General features: G+C 43.5%; 1 protein-coding gene across 1 annotated transcript in view; it reads left to right on the forward strand.

Moving 5' to 3' along the window:
• The window catches only part of csmd3b (CUB and Sushi multiple domains 3b), a gene marked incomplete at its 5' end in the record, with an annotated part of 405005 nt that extends 388239 nt beyond the window's left edge, over window positions 1-16766 (forward strand). Inside the window, 14 exons of the mRNA XM_080014654.1 lie at window positions 2665-2847; window positions 3383-3559; window positions 5821-6000; window positions 6511-6684; window positions 7074-7247; window positions 11295-11368; window positions 12106-12217; window positions 12325-12504; window positions 12869-12928; window positions 13075-13233; window positions 14067-14203; window positions 15360-15447; window positions 15945-16080; window positions 16511-16766. Of these exons, the coding sequence (XP_079870780.1) occupies window positions 2665-2847; window positions 3383-3559; window positions 5821-6000; window positions 6511-6684; window positions 7074-7247; window positions 11295-11368; window positions 12106-12217; window positions 12325-12504; window positions 12869-12928; window positions 13075-13233; window positions 14067-14203; window positions 15360-15447; window positions 15945-16080; window positions 16511-16670 (1994 nt within the window). The 3' untranslated portion in view covers window positions 16671-16766. The remainder of the gene's footprint in view (window positions 1-2664; window positions 2848-3382; window positions 3560-5820; window positions 6001-6510; window positions 6685-7073; window positions 7248-11294; window positions 11369-12105; window positions 12218-12324; window positions 12505-12868; window positions 12929-13074; window positions 13234-14066; window positions 14204-15359; window positions 15448-15944; window positions 16081-16510) is intronic.
• Between the last annotated feature and the right edge of the window lie 1916 nt (window positions 16767-18682).

Genomic DNA, 18682 nt, shown 5'->3' on the forward strand with positions numbered 1-18682 from the left:
GCTTTTTATGCGGTTCATGCGGCTTTTATTTGGTTTGTTTTTTTGCCAACTGCAGCTTTAGCCAAATGATCCTGCCTTCCAAGCAGTGACCTCAACAATATATCACTGCGTCTCTACATCCAAGGTCAACCCTCTCAGTGCCACACACCAAAGCACACATCTGATCTGAGATGTGTGCCCAATTTGTTTAGTTCCAGCTGCACGGGTCCTTCTTCAATCTTCAGCCTTTGTTGCTCATGCGTTTAGAGCACAAAGGGAAAGTGGAAATGTGCCCAAAAAGCTTCTCTCAGCTGGACGAACCCCAGAGCGACAGATATCTGCATGCGATTCAATGGCTGCTCCGTGTGGGATGACACTTCAGACTCACAACGTTTCAGTGATCCAGGTCCCAGATCTATAACTCATGGCCAACCAAAAACTTTCCATCAATGACATGGTGTGTGCGTGTGTGTGTATGTGTGTGTGCTCGTGTGCATTACTGATTTGTCATCATTCCACAGTCACCTAGGGCAGCACAGAGAGATAAGTTCCCGCATCCCGTCTTTCACACACACACACACACACACACACACACACACACACACACACACACACACACACACACACACACACACACACACACACACACGCACACACACACACACCATCAGGTAGATTGGGTACTCTCCCTCTTGGGACCTGATACCCTGAGGCTACTTCATGACTTTGTGTGTGTGGGTGTGTGTGTGTGTGTGTGTGTGTGTGTGTGTGTGTGTGTGTGCGTGTGCGTGTGTGTGTCATGGGATTCTATGTTTCCTTGGTGTATTTCTGCCCCAGTTTAAACAATTAAAAGATTTGATCGATTTAACCAAATAACAATAAAAACACCAATGGTATAAATGCTGAATGCTGCATATATACTGCACAAAAATATATATTATATATATACATATATGCAGTATATAAATACACTGCATATGAGAGGGATCAGCTATCAGCTATATGTATTCATACATATACGTATGTAGTATATAATGGATATGGGGTTATACTTTATGTGTGTGTTCCCAAGAGTGCACTTTGTCTGACAGGCAGAATGTGCTGACCGGGCAGTTTTACAAGGGCAGCAAGCACAAAGACACACACACACACACACACACACACACACACACACACACACACACACACACAGACACAGACACAGACACACAATGGAAAAAGCATGATCTTACAGCCACGGAGCTCACACACCAAGACTCTACGCTATTAAAACCAACATACGCCCCCTGTCATCAGCATATGCACACAGTCCAACAGCAGATTTTGATGATAGCCACACAGCCGCAGAAAATATGTTTCTTAACATTTAAATAGGATACATTGAAGGATCACAGAATCTTTTTTTTTTTTTTTTCCGATTGGTTTCTCTAATTTAACAATTGCTTGTGGTTGGGATTTTCCAAAGCCCACTGTTGATTAACATTTGAGTTTTGACTCCAATGTTAATATCGAGGCTGTGTCCTTTCCATTCTGCTGCAATTACTGGAGGACATGATTACAGGTGTTTTAAAAGTAAATAATACTCTGAGGGCCAGATTTATGTGCATGAAAGGCGCAGTGCAGTTTGGCTGCTTAAAATTAGAGTTTTGACTCCAATGTCAGTATAGAGAGCATGTCCTTTGTTCTGAATGCTGCTGCTGCTGGAGGACAGGATTAAAGGTGTTGTTAAAGTAAATAACACAAGAGCCCGACTTACCCACATGAAAAGTGCAGCACAATTTCTCTGTGCCTTTCATGCAATTTGCGGTGACAATCTGGCTGTCATTACAACTCGCAGCGAACTACGCAGTTAGCAAATGGGAACATCCTGTTAGCGCTTTTTCTTCCCCTTAGGAGGAGTGGAATGGGAGAATTTGTGCATCATGGGCCATGAACCGGTTCAAGAACGGGCAGAAAGCTACTGCAAATTCAGTCAATATCGATGAACGCAGCCAGCGACGGTGTTTATCTGAGAGGAATGACTATTGGTCAGAAAATAGATACATTGAGAGTCACAATACAACACCTGGGGATTTAACAATGAGACGGCAAGTCATTCATACAAACAAAGGGAGAGTTTGCATATAATAAATATCCACCACAACTGGAGGAAGTGACTGCTCCAGCAGATACGTGCCTCAGTGTGGGTGGATGGCGTAGATGGCATCCGTACAGCTGCCACTGTGAGAACATCCTCCCCGCCACAACCTTCTTCTAATCCACCTGTGCTAATGTGCTCTTGCTCCTGAGAAGACATTTCCACACAAAACATGCCGGTACAAAACGCCTGAACATTAATCAGTGCTGCAAAAAGCGTAACGAGCCACACTTGCGTCTCCGGTTATTTTTGCGATCCTCCCTGAAAAGCATATGCGTAAAGAAGATGCCTACCATTCAGTTTGATTTGAATACGTTATGAAATGTGATCAACTTTTCAGTGCACTAACTGTCGAGCTTTACAAAACTTTTTAATGGAATAAATTCAGTTTTACTGCAAAGATGTAATATTTCAACCCAGTTGGGACCGTGGTGGTATTTAATCTACGTGGAGAACGGCTGCCAAACTTCAAATTCTATCGCTTGGTTTTCTTTTAACCCAGCGCGAGTATAAGTCTTTTACACTCTTTGAATCTCTGCTCCGCTCAGGTGACACAGCCGGCTCCTGCGGCGACCCGGGCGTTCCCTCTCAGGGTTTTCGGGAACAAACGGATTTCCGAATCCGTTCCAAGGTCTACTTCAGCTGCTCAGAGGGCTACGATCTGATCGGCTCGTCGGAAAGGATGTGCTTCCCCAACGGGACATGGTCTGGCACGCAGCCCTTCTGCAAACGTGAGGAGCAGGTTTTACATAACCCCAATCTACCTGCAGCAGCACCCGCACCAGGACCCTCAAAGTGCAAAGAAAACTGCTGTTCCACTGAGGAGCCACTTCCAGCAGCTCATTGACATGCAGAAGGCTCTTTCTCCCTCCGTTCCACTCTCTCTCTCTCGCTCTCTCCCTCCCTCCCTTCCTCCACTCCCATCTCTCATCTCTCTCTCCCTCCCTCCACTCCCATCTCTTTCTCCCTCCATCTTATCTTTCTCTCTCGTCCTCCACTCCCATCTCTCTCTCTCTCTCACTCTGTCTCTCTCCCTCTCTCTCGCTCTTATGATTACTATTATTATTGTTGTTATTACTGTTGTTATTGTTACATGTACTGCTTTGTTCATTGATTTGTCGTCCACCTTTTTGTGCTTGTGCCACTGGAATCAGTTATCAATAGATACCACATGTGCTAAATGAAGATTTTTAAAATCTCTCTCTCTCTCTCTCTCTCTCTCTCTCTCTCTCTCTCTCTCACACACACACTCACTCCCCCCCCCAGCTGTCCAGTGTGGTAACCCTGGCACTCCCAGTAATGGTAGAGTCTTTCGTCTGGATGGAACAACGTTTTCCCACTCTGTCATCTACTCCTGTATGGAGGGTTATCTGCTCAGCGGTGCCACCACCAGGATCTGTCAAGCCAATGGCACTTGGTCAGGAACACAGCCCAACTGTACCAGTAAGATAGATGCTATATATCGATGACATATGAATATATATATATATATATGTACTGTATATTGTTCACTTGTTAAAGCTCTGCTACAGAGTTTGAAAAGTTGTGTGAATAACCTTGATATCTGTCTGCCTTTTCTCTTTTTTTTTTTCTACCTGCAAGGGGATCTTGGTAAACAGATAAAAACCGAAAATCAAATATGACAGGATTTGGCCTTCCTCTGAACTTATGTAAACGGCTATATGTTTACAGAGCACTTAATCCCCAGCCATTTTCTAATATGGCTGAGTGTGAGTTTGCTAATGAGTAGTCTTGACTGAAATATAAAATGATTATGTTGGCAAACAACAGCTAATGCTCGCTAGTAATTGTCTTGTTCAGCACTGCTCTATCTTGTACCAAGGTTGAGAAATTAAAAATACCGGCAGGTTCACACGTGACAGGAGTACCAGTACTGTTTAAATGGCCATGGACCCCTCCCTGAGAATCTGCATTTACTCTCCGCATGTCTCCGCATAAGAGGTGCACCAGTGCATGCAGCATGTTAAAACCAGCCTGGGGTCCAGTGTGAGGATTTCACACCACTTTGTGCCTTCAGCACAAATTACATTTCCACACATATTCCACTATATCTGTGAATTTTCATTTGGAATTCTTAAAAGAGATAAGCGCCGAGAATAGCCAAGGATGAGGTGACAAAGGCGACAAAACAAAAACCTTAAATATTGGTCCCCGAATGAAGAAAATAAGTATAAGAAGGCCTAACTTGTCGGAAACGGCTTTTACACTGGATTACACTCTTCTATTAACAGGCACTGCAGCGTCTGGGGTTGGTCTAAAGGCATTTAAAGTGCCTATTAGACTATGAAGGACAGCACTTTCCAAGCACGGTCTGGGGAATCTTAAAGCTTCCTACATCTGTCCCGGAGGGTCCTCTGGCAAACACTTTAATTCCCCCGTATCATTCAGTGGGCGCACAACAAAGGTGGTTTGAAACGACTAGTGTATCAACTATTTTATTTTCGCTCTCACCTCCCTGTTTGCGTGCAAATATAAATGTTACCAGGTTAGTAAATATATGTAAAAATCATTGACAATTAATTGTTTAGTTAACAGGGTAAACCGGCTGTAAAATTAGCTCTTGGTGCATAAGCAAAGGGATGTAGAACTAACTTGGGTCATGGCAGATAATCTTAAACCTTTAAGCCTGTTACACACCAGAAGCAAGCTGCAATACGCAGGTGCGTAGCCTTATGCAACTCCTTTGCTTACATACTATACACATGTTTTGGGGGCTCTGCCAGAGTCATGGTGTTATAATCCACAAGGGGGCACCAAAGTCATTAATTTGTTCGGAGGAAGCAATGCGAGTGGGTTATTTAAAAAATGGTCACCGAAGAGGAATGTTTAATTTTGTATGCTCTTAATCACCATGGGAACGCAGCGGGGACACAGCGTCGTACAGATGTTGTGGGTCAAGGTGTTATTTCCGCGAAACGCTCGTCTTTCTGCTGCCGCCATCGCCATCTCAGTTCATGTTTCCCAGAAACGGTAACTTCTTCAGTTGTGTCATTTGTTGAGTCGTATTTGTATTTAGCGCCTCTATGGGAAATGAGGGTTACCACGCGTCTAACAGGCCTCACTCAAATGCAGATTTTACTCGCAATGTATGTTTCATTATCAATTGTTCGCAATTATATCAAACACTACACATTTTTTAAATACAGTGGAAACCTCTCAAAGTGACCACGTCTGTCCAGGTCAAATTGAACACTATAGGCGGATGATTATCACAACCAAATTGTTTTTCTATTTCTCTATTTCTCATGCAGATTACCATTTCATGGCATCAATCGGTGCGGCAAAACACTGTGTTTTCGTTTTAGAAGTAGGGTTTTTTATTTTGATCCGTTTCTTTATAGAACGAAACAAGCGCCCTGCGTGATGGGGACACCACGCGGTATGATCTGGCGCCAATGTCCCCGCCTACAGCTCAGAAAATAATGCCCACTAATTAAATGCGAGTAACTGCAATTTGCACTGTGGAGCTGTTCAGTCGTGTTAGGAGAGAGCAAGCATTTCAAGAGTTAACGTCAGCTCAGTTGACAAAGTCCGTCTTCAACGATCCACTGGCCACACCCATCCAGCAGAACCCTGACCGCTTTCTGAACATCATAAATGAAGAGGAGGCCGAAGAAACGTAAACTTACGGTTTTTCGCCGCCCGTTAACCACCTCATATCCCCTCTCCTCCCTCCTCTACAGTGATAAACTGCGGGGATCCCGGTGTTCCAGCCAACGGCCTCCGTTATGGAGAAGACTTTGTGATAGGTCAGAATGTGTCCTTCCAGTGCCAGCCAGGGTACACCATGGAGGAGGATGGATCTCCTGTGAGGACGTGCACCCAAAACAGCACATGGAGCGGGAGTATGGCCATATGTACAGGTGACCACACTGAACCATGACTGAATATAATTCATAATTATAATTGTATTTATAGTTCCAAGTGACATTGGTTTAGAACAGAACGGCACCTAGATGATAATGCAATAAATAATCTAACATGGAAAAACAAATTCAAATAAAAAATAAAGTAAACGTAAACACAAAAAGTTAAGACACCCATTAATAAATATACCTAGTACAACATACTGGTGTTCATGTATCATATAAGGCAAAAATGGTCCCATTATTATATATTTGAAATTCTGTTGTCCTGACCTTTCATTAAACCTACACATGTATTGTACCCGTTTCCCTTCACTTTCATTTTTAATTTTGTTTGAGTAGATTCGCCTGACATTTTGTGTTTATAATTTGGGGAAAATGGTGATTTTCTTGTTTGTTTGGAAATACGCTTCAGTCGTGGAGAAAAAAAGACGTAACAAATAATATTGATCGAAAATAAGCCCGACCATGAAAGTTATTTTGTTCATTCTTCTTCCTGCCCCCTAGCTGTGACCTGTGCGGCGCCCTCCACCATCAGTAACGGGGTACTGCAGGGAAGTGACTTTGAGTGGGGCAGCAGTGTGAGCTACAGCTGCTCTCCTGGATACGAGCTCTCCTTTCCCGCGGTCCTGACCTGCGTGGCCAACGGCACATGGAGCGGCATGCTGCCGCAGTGCCTACGTAAGCATGTACACAGCATCACACTGTTAAGTATGCAGGAAGACACACCCGCATTCACAAGCGCATATTGCGATCGTCTTTATCAGCAGATGAGAAAGGAATATGAGTCGATAGTGTGATTTTTGATACCATCTGATAGTGTTCAAAATCGCTGATAATCGGCCTCTTAAAACTCTGTTTTGTCAATTCTTAAGGGTTTAGGGTAAGGTTTTCTGTCACACGGTGGTGGAGGGGAGTTTGTTTGTTAACGTCAATCTTCATTTCCTTGAAGTAGTGGACTGGTAATTACTCTCCGGCATTACCTGGAGCAGGTAGGATGTTGTCTTACGTTGTCTCTGTCATGTGGGAGAGATTTAGAATCGTCTTTTTTCCTGTCTGTGTCTGCGTAGCCAAGTTCTGCGGTGACCCTGGCACCCCGGTCGGTGGATTCAGGGAAGGACGAAGTTTCATCTACCAATCAGAAGTGTCCTTCAGCTGTGCTCCGCCGCTCATCCTGGTTGGCACGGCAACCAGGCTGTGCGAGAGTGAAGGCACGTGGAGTGGAACGCAGCCTCGGTGTATTGGTAAAAATAAATGCACACACTCACACAAACAAACCTGCGCATTTTAATTATTTATGTCCACTTCGATATAAGAAGGAACAGAATGTAATGGAAACGCAGTGAGGGAATGTTACAGTAAATCTCCCTGAAACCGCTTCCCCCTCCCAAGTGTCATCGATACTCTTCTACTCCACTTGCTGCAGGCTGGGTATTGTTCAGCACCTTTCCATTTAGAGTGGAGTGCGTCTCTAACACAATTGATCGCACAATTTGAGCCTAATTAAAAAAGGTTTTAAAAGGCTGTGAAATGGTTCAATCCTCGCTTAGGCATGAGGCATTTTACAGTCGGTGGAACCAGCAGATTACCCCCTGCGCTTCAGTCATGTGTGTCACTATAAATAATAATGGTACTGTAATGAAGAGGATGACAGTGATGATAATAATAATAATAATAATAATAATGAGGATAATAATAATGATGATAATAATAATAATAATAATAATAATAATAATAATAATAATAATAATTGGGATGATGATATAATAATGATAATAATAATGATAAAATAATAATATTGAGGATGATAATAATAATGATAAAATAATAATAGATGATAAAATAATAATAGATGATAATAATAATGATAATGATAATAATAATACTAATAATAATACTAATAATGAGGATGATAATAATAATAATAATAATAATGATGATGATGATGATAACAATAGCATCTTTCAAACGCAACATGCTACTCAAAGTGCTTTACATCAATCGAAGACAACCTAATATTAATAAATATAGCTAAATAAATGTAAAAAAAAAAAAAATACATTTTTGCCTCCCCATTTAGACCTTTAAACAGTCATTCCTCAGCAAATGATTTTCATTGCTTAGCTCTCTTGAATTATCAATCCTAATTTATTAGGCTTCAGCTCCAAGCAATTCTCAGATACTTCTGGAAATAATTTTCAAAATAGTTTAGGGCCCTGTCCAATGGATGGAACAGAGTGAGACATTGTCGGGTCACCGTCATTTCTTTGTGAATGATTTCTCTGGATTTACTGCTCTTGAATTCACTTCATTCCCAAGTAATTTTCAAATTATTCTCTCACAACTGTTTCGTTTTGGACCCTTCATAAACTCATATACATGGTACAAGCTTTCAGCACTCTGTCTGCTGCCATTGTTACTCTGATGCGAACCTGTTTACTTGTCTTCCATGAAGAATATTTAAACTGGTTGGAAGCTCTACATTCACTGCTAAAGCAACTCGGTCTTTGTGCCAGCGCTGTTTTTTTTCCTTTCTTTTGCAGCTAATTCTTCAACTGGTTGGAAATAGAATTGCTCGACCTTTTTTAACCTCCATCAATTCTTGATTTTAAAGTTTTACCGGCCAATTCTAATAATTCCCTCGTCTTTTTCACTATCCGTATCATCACTAATTTATTTTCCTTTGAGTATCTGTGCTCAAAGAACGACGGACCAGACTCTGATCTTGGCAGTGATTTTCTTGCGACTAGATATCTCAGATTAAGTTCATTTCAGTAAGCTTGGATAATATGAAAACTAATTTAGGCCCAATTTACAGAATTGCTTTCATGTTATTGTTTCTTTTAAGTTTGAGTCACTGGGAATTCTGTCCCATTTTATTTGTGTTGTTTATCCACTTTATATTATGCATTCATACCAACTTGGTTTATTAACTAAGGTTTATTTGTTTATCAGTTTTGTGAATTGTGAACACTTACCCTTCAGTGAAATGAAAAACCTTATAGAATACTCAGGCAAATAATCAATCGTAACCAATCACAATATTTTATGTGTATGGGACATGTCCCTTCAAACAAGTAGAGGCTATACACTGTATTTCATTCATATATATTTGTCACCTTGGAATGTAATTAGCATATTTTGTTATTTTGTAAAGCTGATTGCAATGTAAGATGCCACACATGCCATGAAGTTGGCATTTCTGTGTCGGTGTCAGCTCTATAAGTAAGGAAGGCAGCGGAGAAATTATAAGAGATAGTGGCTAAGAAAGACGGAAGTGTATGAGTATGGGACACAGAAAAGGAGAAAGGGGCAAAGGATGAGGGGATGAAAGACACATCCAAAAAAAAAAAAAAAAAAGGAAGAAAGACATCCTGCATATGTGCTGGGATGCATCATCAGTGATGGAACCTGGGGTCATTGGGTGTTTCGGGTATTTCAACATCAGATACCCTCTCCCAGGTGACCCAGCCGGGGTTGATCACATCCCAGCTTGCGTCCCAGCATCATTCGCCCACGGATCTGCCCTCTTGATCCAAAGCCACCGAGTGGCTTTCTCCGCAGCTTCAGACGCGAAATCTAACAGCTTTCCTCTTTGCCTCCCCAGTGATGCCAAGTAGCGTAAACGCTTTTCAGAGTGAACGCCCTGCAAATCCTCGGCAGCCTCCCCTCATAGGCTCACAGCGATTCTCCAGCCTTGCCTTCTGCCCTCTTCCACAACCTCCTGGTGCTCGGTGCTCTTCCTCTCGCTGGCCTCGTCCAATCATTCTTCCCAGGGCACTGTGAGTTCCAGCATGATCAGTTGCTTGGCGGACTTGAAATGATGATCATGTCTGGTCGGAGCCGTGTTGATGTTATCCAGGCTGGAAACTTCAGCTGCTTGCACAAGTCCACTTCCAGTTTCTAGTCGGTGGCTGTGGTGAGGGGACCAGACTTTGCTCCAGGTTGTAGGTGGGGCTTCTCTCCGGTTCTGAGGAATGTGATGGTCCTTGGCTGGTGACGGCCCTTGCTGGTGTTGATAGCCGTGGCTACACCCTCAGTGACTGCCTTAAGCACCTGGTCATGGCGTCAGTTGTCCAAGGGCTTTTGGGCAGCTGCTAAGGAGGGGTTTCAAGGATCTTCTTCCAGAACAACGAGGGCAGGGAAGTGTCTCACTTTTGCCCCAGATGGGATCTTTCGCTGTAGTACACTTTCCCATCTAGTCCATGCTCCTTGCTGTCCCATCCCTACAATCCTGCTGGCTCGTACCTCCTTCACGCCTGCCCGTACTTCCACCTGAACGAGATATTGCCACACTTTGCCCTGGATGTTGTCGATCCTGGTCGCCGAGAAGTAGCCTATGCCTGCATGCCCTGTTGCTACGGACCCCACCATTGCCTTTTGCCTCAGCCGTGACTCAGCCACCTCCATCGATCTGCCTGAGCTCCATTTCCTGCCTGTTCGAACCTAGAAATGCCACTTTTGGATCCCTGAATCCACTATACTGGAGAGCTTCCCGTGTCCCTGACACCATGAACTCGAGGAACGCGAGGCCAGATGGGGAGCTGCAGGATGATACTTGGTGCCATACCAATGGGAACTAGAAGGAAGATAGAAAGAGAGAATGATGGAGAGAGAGAGAGAAAGAGAGAGAGAATAAGCAGAAGATAGGAAACAAAAGAGAGAGAGAGAGGGAGAGAGGGAGGGAGGGAGGGAAAGTGAGTGTCATTTTGGAAGCTGTATTGAATCTAGCTCTCTGCGTCAGGATGTGCACTACATGTTGATGACCCTGCCCCACACACACGCTCTCTGAAATGTTCAGACCTACACATACACACACACACGCAGATACTCTCTCTATCACACACACACACACACACACACACACACACACACACACACAGATACTCTCTCCATCACACACACACACACGCAGATACACTCTCTATCACACACACACACACACACAAAGATACTCTATCACACACACACACACACACACACACACACACACACACACACACACACACACACACACACACACACAGATCCTGTCTCTATCACACACACACACACACACACATACACACACACACACACACACAGATACTGTCTCTATCACACACACACACACAGATGGTTCGCGTTCGATTTTCAACGCAACGCTACTGCCCCCTGCTGCCCCGCCGCGATTGATCTCTGTGTTACTATGACAACAGAGACAGCCGGTGCAGATGGGAGACAGGGACACACTGTCCTGCTTATTTCCACATTGTTTAAAATGTTCCGTGTGATTTCCACCGTTCCTGTAGAACCCACCAGGACCAGCTGCGAGAACCCAGGAACACCTCGCTACGGCTCTCTGAACCGCACCTACGGATTCAAGGTAGTCTGTCTGTCTGTCTGTCTGTCTGACTTTCTGTGTGTGTGTGTGTGTGTGTGTGTGTGTGTGTGTGTGTGTGTGCGTGTGCGTGTGACTATCTATTTGTCTGTCTGATTGTCTCTCTGTCTGACTGACTGTTTCTCTGTCCCTCTCCCTAAAACAGACCTATACCATCCAGGTTGCATTTAAATATGGCGAGATTTCTCTTCTGCTAAAGTCTTGCAAGCTCCACTGTGACCTTGTGCACTTTTAACATTTTCAGCAAGGATATAATAACAGCTATCATAAGGAATAAATGCTACAGAGAAATGTTTTTTTTCATTTCTTCTTTTCCCCTACGCGAGCAGGACAAAGCGAGGCGAGAGGGGGGGACGTTCCATCATCATTCTACCTCTGGCTTATTTTACTCGTAACTCTTAATTTTACGCTCCGCGTTTTATCTTACTTTCTGCGTCTTTCGACATCCCACATTCTGTCAATTCCGGTTACATTCTAGCGTTAGTTCCCTTCTGAAACAAATCATTTGGATAGAGTAGTCCTGAAAGCCGAAAATCAACCATACGTTGGGTTAAAGTTAGGTAAAGCACTGAGCCTGGAGACTGTTTTGCTATGTTCAGGCGGACTTGAGAGCCATCTGATTCTGTTTTTTTTTTTCTCCCGACCCGGGCGTGATAGAGACCTACAGTACCGATAACACCCCGCCCCCCTCCCTTTGTGATCCCTCTCTATGATCTGTGTAGGTCGGCAACGTGGTGTCGTTCCAGTGTCAGCCGGGTCATCTGATACAGGGCTCATCTTCCAGAACCTGCCATGCTGACCTGACGTGGAGCGGAACGCAGCCCGAGTGCATACGTAAGTGCTCCCCTCTACGCATCCTTCCATTCCTCCGCCTGTCCCATATGCCCGATACCCGACTTGCTTTACTCATTTAACCTTTCTTCTCTCGCTCCGTCCTCCAGCCCACGCCTGTAAGCAGCCAGAGAGTCCGCTCCACGTGGACGTAGTTGGGATGGACCTGCCGGGTTTTGGCTACACACTGGTGTACAGCTGCCAGCCCGGTTACTTCCTGGCCGGAGGCTCCGAGCACAGAGTGTGCAAGAGCGATGGCACGTGGACCGGAAAGATGCCCATATGTAGAGGTGAAGAATGTACTGCGATATTACGAGAACCAACAGCACAATAAAGTCTTAAAATCATATCTTATCCCAGACGATATCTCGTCCCATATCACACTATCAACATTGTATTGTCATATCACCCAGCCCTAGAACGTAGGCAGCTTGTGTTCTGTGAGACTTTAATGAAACATTCGGAGGGTAATGGCGACGCTGACTTGTGTGATTGTACCATCAAGTACACGCCCCGAATGCTGGACAAATCAGCCTTCGGAGTCTATGTTATTCTGGTTTACTGAACATTGAGTTCCCGAGTTTCTAAATTATTCGTTCTGGTTTGCTAATCTAATAGTTATAGTTTTTCTCTCTTTCTTCCTCTTGTTTCCAGCTGGAGAAAAGAAGAAACAGGCAAAACCGGCAACAGGAACGCCAAGCCCAAAACTCCATGGTAGCTCTTTGTTAAGTCTATTCTGTTGTGTTGGAATGGAATCTTGTCGCTCCCAGAGGAGACACCTTGCTTAACCTCTTTTTTATTGTATACCTGTATGTATACCAAATTATAATCGATTCACGCTACCTACCTGTGCTCCACAGTCCCAGATGACGTCTTTGCTCCGAACTACATATGGAAGGGCTCCTACAACTACAGAGGGAAGAAGCAGCCCATGACCCTGAGCATCACCAGCTTCAACTCCACCACAGGGAGGGTCAACGTCACCCTCAGCAACAGCAACATGGAGCTCCTCCTCTCGGGTACACTACACTATGAGCGAGGTGTCGCGGCTCCTTGGCCCCAGCTGTGTTGCTCAGCTGCCGCACATTTTTCTGCACTAACCAGTCAGGAACCTTTTAGTTCTAGAGGACAAAGAGCTCAACCTTCACTCTGAATGGTGCATGCCAAAGTGATGATTTAAGGGATGTGTGGGAACATCCATTAGACATTCTCCTCTCTTGATTATCCACTGTTCATAAAGCTCCTTGATGGCCCTCTGAATTATAATTCACAATGAATAATAATGAATATATATATATATATATATATATATATATATATATAAACGATAGGGCCGATATACTGTATATGTTACAGACAAAACTATGTTACAAACTTGGGTCTGCAACTCCCTAGAGATCATAAAATGAATTGCAGGGGGTCATTTTTGTGTGTGTGTGTGTGTGTGTGTGTGTGTGCGTGTGTGTGTGTGTGTGTGTGTGTGTGTGTGTGTGTGTGTATATATATATATATAAATATAAATGAAATTAGGGTCTCAATCAGCCTAGTGCTATGCTCTCTTAACAACTGAATAACCAAAATAAAAATTATACTTATTAGTATGGTTTATCCGGGCATCATGGCACATATGGCATAGGGTACGTGTGTAGCCCTATAATTATCAGCACAAGGGGCTTAACATCACATCCTGTATATTAGTCTGTATAATATACAGTATTTTTACTTATATCACTAATAATAATAATAATAATAATAATAACAATAATAATAATAATGTATTTATAATTTTAGAAATGGTACTGTAACAATGTCACTAATCTGGATATGGATCATGTCCTTCCGTCTTCACCAGGGGTGTACAAGGCCTCTGAGGCCAGGCTCCTGCTGCTGATGTACCAGGTGAACCAGCTGAATCAGGGGAAGCAGCTCAAGGACTCGGTCGTCTCTCCGGCCAAGATCACTGATGACTCCTGGACCATGGACGGATTTGTGAGTCGCAATATTTACACTGGATCCAATTCAACGAAAAGGCAGCCCAGCCACCATCCCATTATTTTCATGTGTTGGAAACTCAATATGACCTTAACTTGAAATCTACCCTGTCAGGGAATCATTTCAAGGGAAAGATTAGTAATGTTGGCAATTCATATTTGAAGGTTGTTTGACAAAAAAAACCTTGATTGTCAGCGAGACAATCACACTTATAAAGCAACAGACTAGTACACGGAACAATGACATGTTACTTAAATGTGTCCTGGGTTACTTTTACATGATTAACTCATGCAGTGCCATCTGATAAATGATTCATTCTAGTGGTATATGGCCTATAGTTAAGATGGCAATACTGAGTAAGTCCATTGTCGTCCAGCTCTATCTAAGCTTATCTAAAAAGGTTTTTTTTTTTCCTTCCAGATACAATTTTGTTTATCCATTCAACAAAAAAAATATTAATTATCAAATCAACATTATGTAACTTTTGTTTTTTGGGAATTCGCGCCCAAAACGTTTCTGAGTGCAATTGCACTTTTACACCACTGTTGTAAAAACTCTGTCCTCCGTCCGAAAATAATCGGTCACGTTTCAATAACAGTGTGTTACAAACGCAAATATAATATACACCTAGGTTACAGCACCCCTTGCATGGACCTCGTCACTTCAGCGAGCACTGTAGGTACCAGATGCGGTCGGCCTGGCAGATCGGCTCACACACACGCGAGTCAGAGGGTGAAACAAACCCTGTGGCGCAGTGAAAGTGAGGGCCGATGCATGCCGGCTGAGGTGCGGGTGCCGGGCGCACCACTGGTCTTGCCCACGCCACGGGGAGTTGGAGCCATATTAAAAATCAGTGTACCATCAAAATGATTCTGAAGCTGTTATTTTAAGGTAAAAAAAAGTTACATAGTGTTGCTTTAAATGATTTAAAAATATATTGCTGGCATTTCTGCATCACAAAAATGTGATGAGATCAAATACGCCCGTTCTTTTTCTTGAATTTCCTTCCCTCTGTCTCTCTCTTTATTCCCCCCCTGCTCCCTCTCTCTCTTTATTCCCCCCCTGCTCTCTCTCTCTCTCTCTCTCTCTCTCTCTCTCTCTCTCTCTCTCTCTCTCTCTCTCTCTCTCTCTCTCTCTGCGTCTCCATCCCAAGGTTTCGGCAGAGCCTGATGGCTCAAGCTATGTGTTCCAGGGTTTCATCCAGGGTAAAGACTACGGCCAGTTCGGACTACAGAGACTTGGTACAGTACCTTTGTTTCAGAAGAATGAAAATGGAAAAGATTGGTTAAATGTTTTAGACACTGATACACATAAGGTCTGCTCGGTGTGTTCTGGTGAGCTGTGAAGTATGATATGATAATAATGTACAGCATAAGGATCCTCTTTATGATGGAGAAATGTACAAAGAAATACAAAGATACTGGCACAAAACATGTTAACCATTCAAACCCGTATACAGTATTTCATAGACAGACTATGAACACCCGTGAGACAAAAGAACTTGTGACATCACTAATAGAATATTAATTATTATTTATCACAACTATCACCACTATTACATTTATAGTGCATCATTAAAAAGCATCGGTTTCTCCAGTCACTGCATTGTTATTAGAAACAGCAGTTAATTTGCAGACAAGAGAGTGTTCATTCGTAATTATAGTCTTCCTTTGTGTGTGTGTGTGTGTGTGTGCATCTGTGCGTGTGTGCATCTGTGTGTGTATGTATGTGTGTGTAGGTCTGAACATGTCAGAGAGTCAGAACTCCTCTCCTCCCCCTCTCGGAACTAACAGCAGCTCTGTTGCGATTGCTATTCTGGTGCCTTTCTTTGCACTCATCTTCACTGGCTTTGGATTTTACCTCTACAAACAAAGGTAAACACGGTGCTTATTCCTGTAGACGTCTAGAATTGACAGATGTTTACATGATTGAAAAGGGTAGACCTTTTTACTCTGCTGATGTACTGCAAAAAATATAATTATAATTATAATTATAATAAAATATAATTTAAACTTGGATTTTAACTTGGATTGCTTACAAAATGTCTTTCAGCATAATATTGTTGGCTCATTTAATAACCGGCCAAATGAAACTGGATTTTGAAAGATATCTTGTTTGAAATCAAAATATGCACATCTATGAAGAGCACATTTGTAAAATCTCTGTATCGACTTAAGCCCAATTGCTTCATGCTTTGATATCATTAACAGCCTATGGAAAATGTAATCAGTATTATTTGAATTTCACAACATATGGCTTTCTTTCTCTCTGTCTGATTGTTTGTTTCTTTGTTTCCTTTCACAGGACTACACCGAAGACCCAGTATACAGGCTGCTCAGTCCATGAGAACAACAATGGCCAGGCTGCCTTTGAGAATCCCATGTACAACACCAACGCCAAGGCCGTGGAGGGGAAGGCTGTGAGATTTGACCCAAATCTAAACACCGTCTGCACCATGGTGTGAAGATGGCTTGCGGCTAACCCCAACCCCAACCTATAAACTCTGGCATCTTAACCCTTCGATAAGCCGAAAGTGGCAAAGACGGTGAAGGGTATAAATGTACGCCTCAACGCAAACCTCAACAGAAACAGCAACGTGGTCTAAGAACGGCAGATATGACACTGTAAAACCCAAGACGCAGCATCTGTCAATTGGTCGCATCGTCACGTCATCCGAACCAGTGGAGGGGAAACGGTGTCAGTCCACATCACAGCACCACAGGATGAGCTGTCTCCAACCTATCTGCTACCAACCACGATGGGTCCAGGGATCAGTGTGGAAACACATTTCCGCTTTTGGCCAAAATGTCACCACTGTCCGCAGAATTTCTCTAATTTGGGCTACACTGCAAAATCCAAACCTAAAGACTCCTGGTCCCAACCCAAGACTTTGAGCCAGTCAACAGGGGTTTATTAAGCGCACAGCATTTTATATCTGCCGATGAACTTGAGTGAACGCAAGCATAAAAAAAATTATTTTACGGATGCAAAACCATCAGGGTTTACTTACAGTGAGTGGTGCGATCCAGGAACAACAAAGGATGCGGCCTGGTCCACGACGTTGGTCTGAATTCAGTTCCCAGACAAATCGGCCTTTATTAAACTATAACCATTACACTCAGCACTCGGGCAACCTCTGAGGTCTCACTTCTGGTTACTGGAGACCTTAAAGAACTGTGTCCTGCCTGACGGATATAATGCTTTGTTACCATGGCATCTTCAGCAACCCCCAATCGTAGCGCTATGATGATTATTACTTGGCCAAAAGGATGAAACCTTACTGCTTTCAATGGTTTGGCACCAGAATGACATGATCTCATTTGTGGCATTCTGTGCCACAAATTGTACTCGACACGGAGACCTACTATAAGGACCTCTGATGCAAAATCCAAGCAAAATGGCTGCACATGGGAACTAAAGACATCGAGTTGATGTCACAGAAGTCACTGTGAATCCGTGGGAGACTTTTCCCACGTCAGTTACACTAACCGTCACACTCACTGTTGGTAGCAGAGCCATCTGTGACACATAGCGGATCAGGAGCAGACCTATGGAGTATAAACTACTGTAATAACCACACTAGACAAGCTCTCCCCTCCAAGATAACACAAGGCCGGCCACGCATTCCCTCTTTTTTTTTTTTACTAAAATAGAACTTACTATACTAGCTGACAGTAGCAACAGCTGCTTTGCAAAGAGCCGAGCCCTCGAGCGAAGGATAAAAAGAGGCCTTGAGACTGAACTATAACCCTCGCTCAACTGGGATCAGAGCAAAACAAACGAAAGGGTCCTAAAGTGAGGCGGCGTGAACAGACCAGATGAGAGGAGATTGACTCATCCGGTCGGTGAACCGCTCTCCCTTATCCGCCGGATCAAAGTGGAGAGCGAGGAGAACCTCCAGAACCTGAACTGAAGCCAACACAATCTGAACAGGACACAGAGAAAATTCAATCAAAGGAAATTGTGAGCTTTTTTTGTTTGTTTGTTTTAATCTTTAGCAACCAATCAGGGTCTGTCTAATGTGAAAACAACCATTCAGAGTGAGGGACCCCAACGGAAGAGATCTGACCTTCAGTGAACAGACGGACACAACACGGCCTTGAGGCGGTGGCGTTCTGCTGTTGCGTGAGTCCAAATGGATTTTCTTTGACAAAACGCTGAATGCAGCCGGAGGACTTGTGTGGCGAGAGAAATTAAAAAAAGACTTTGGGGAACAGAGGACGCTCTGGTACTAAAGCACACTCTACAGGAACACTACCTGTCAACAGACAGAGACGAGCTAAATTATGAATCCATAAGTAAAGGGTAAAGAGACATTCAACAAAAGACTGATAGATCGCCAGGTAGACCGACTAAAAGAAAGCAGGCAGAAAGACCCAGGAGGACCTAGGAACACACAGGTAGTAAGACTAAAGCAAGGAGACTGCCAGACAGACAGGAGAACCAGACACCACCACAAGTCCATCGTGGACGTTT

This window comes from Zeus faber (genome assembly GCF_960531495.2).
Source record: "Zeus faber genome assembly, chromosome: 1".
In the NCBI taxonomy this organism is placed as follows: domain Eukaryota; kingdom Metazoa; phylum Chordata; class Actinopteri; order Zeiformes; family Zeidae; genus Zeus; species Zeus faber.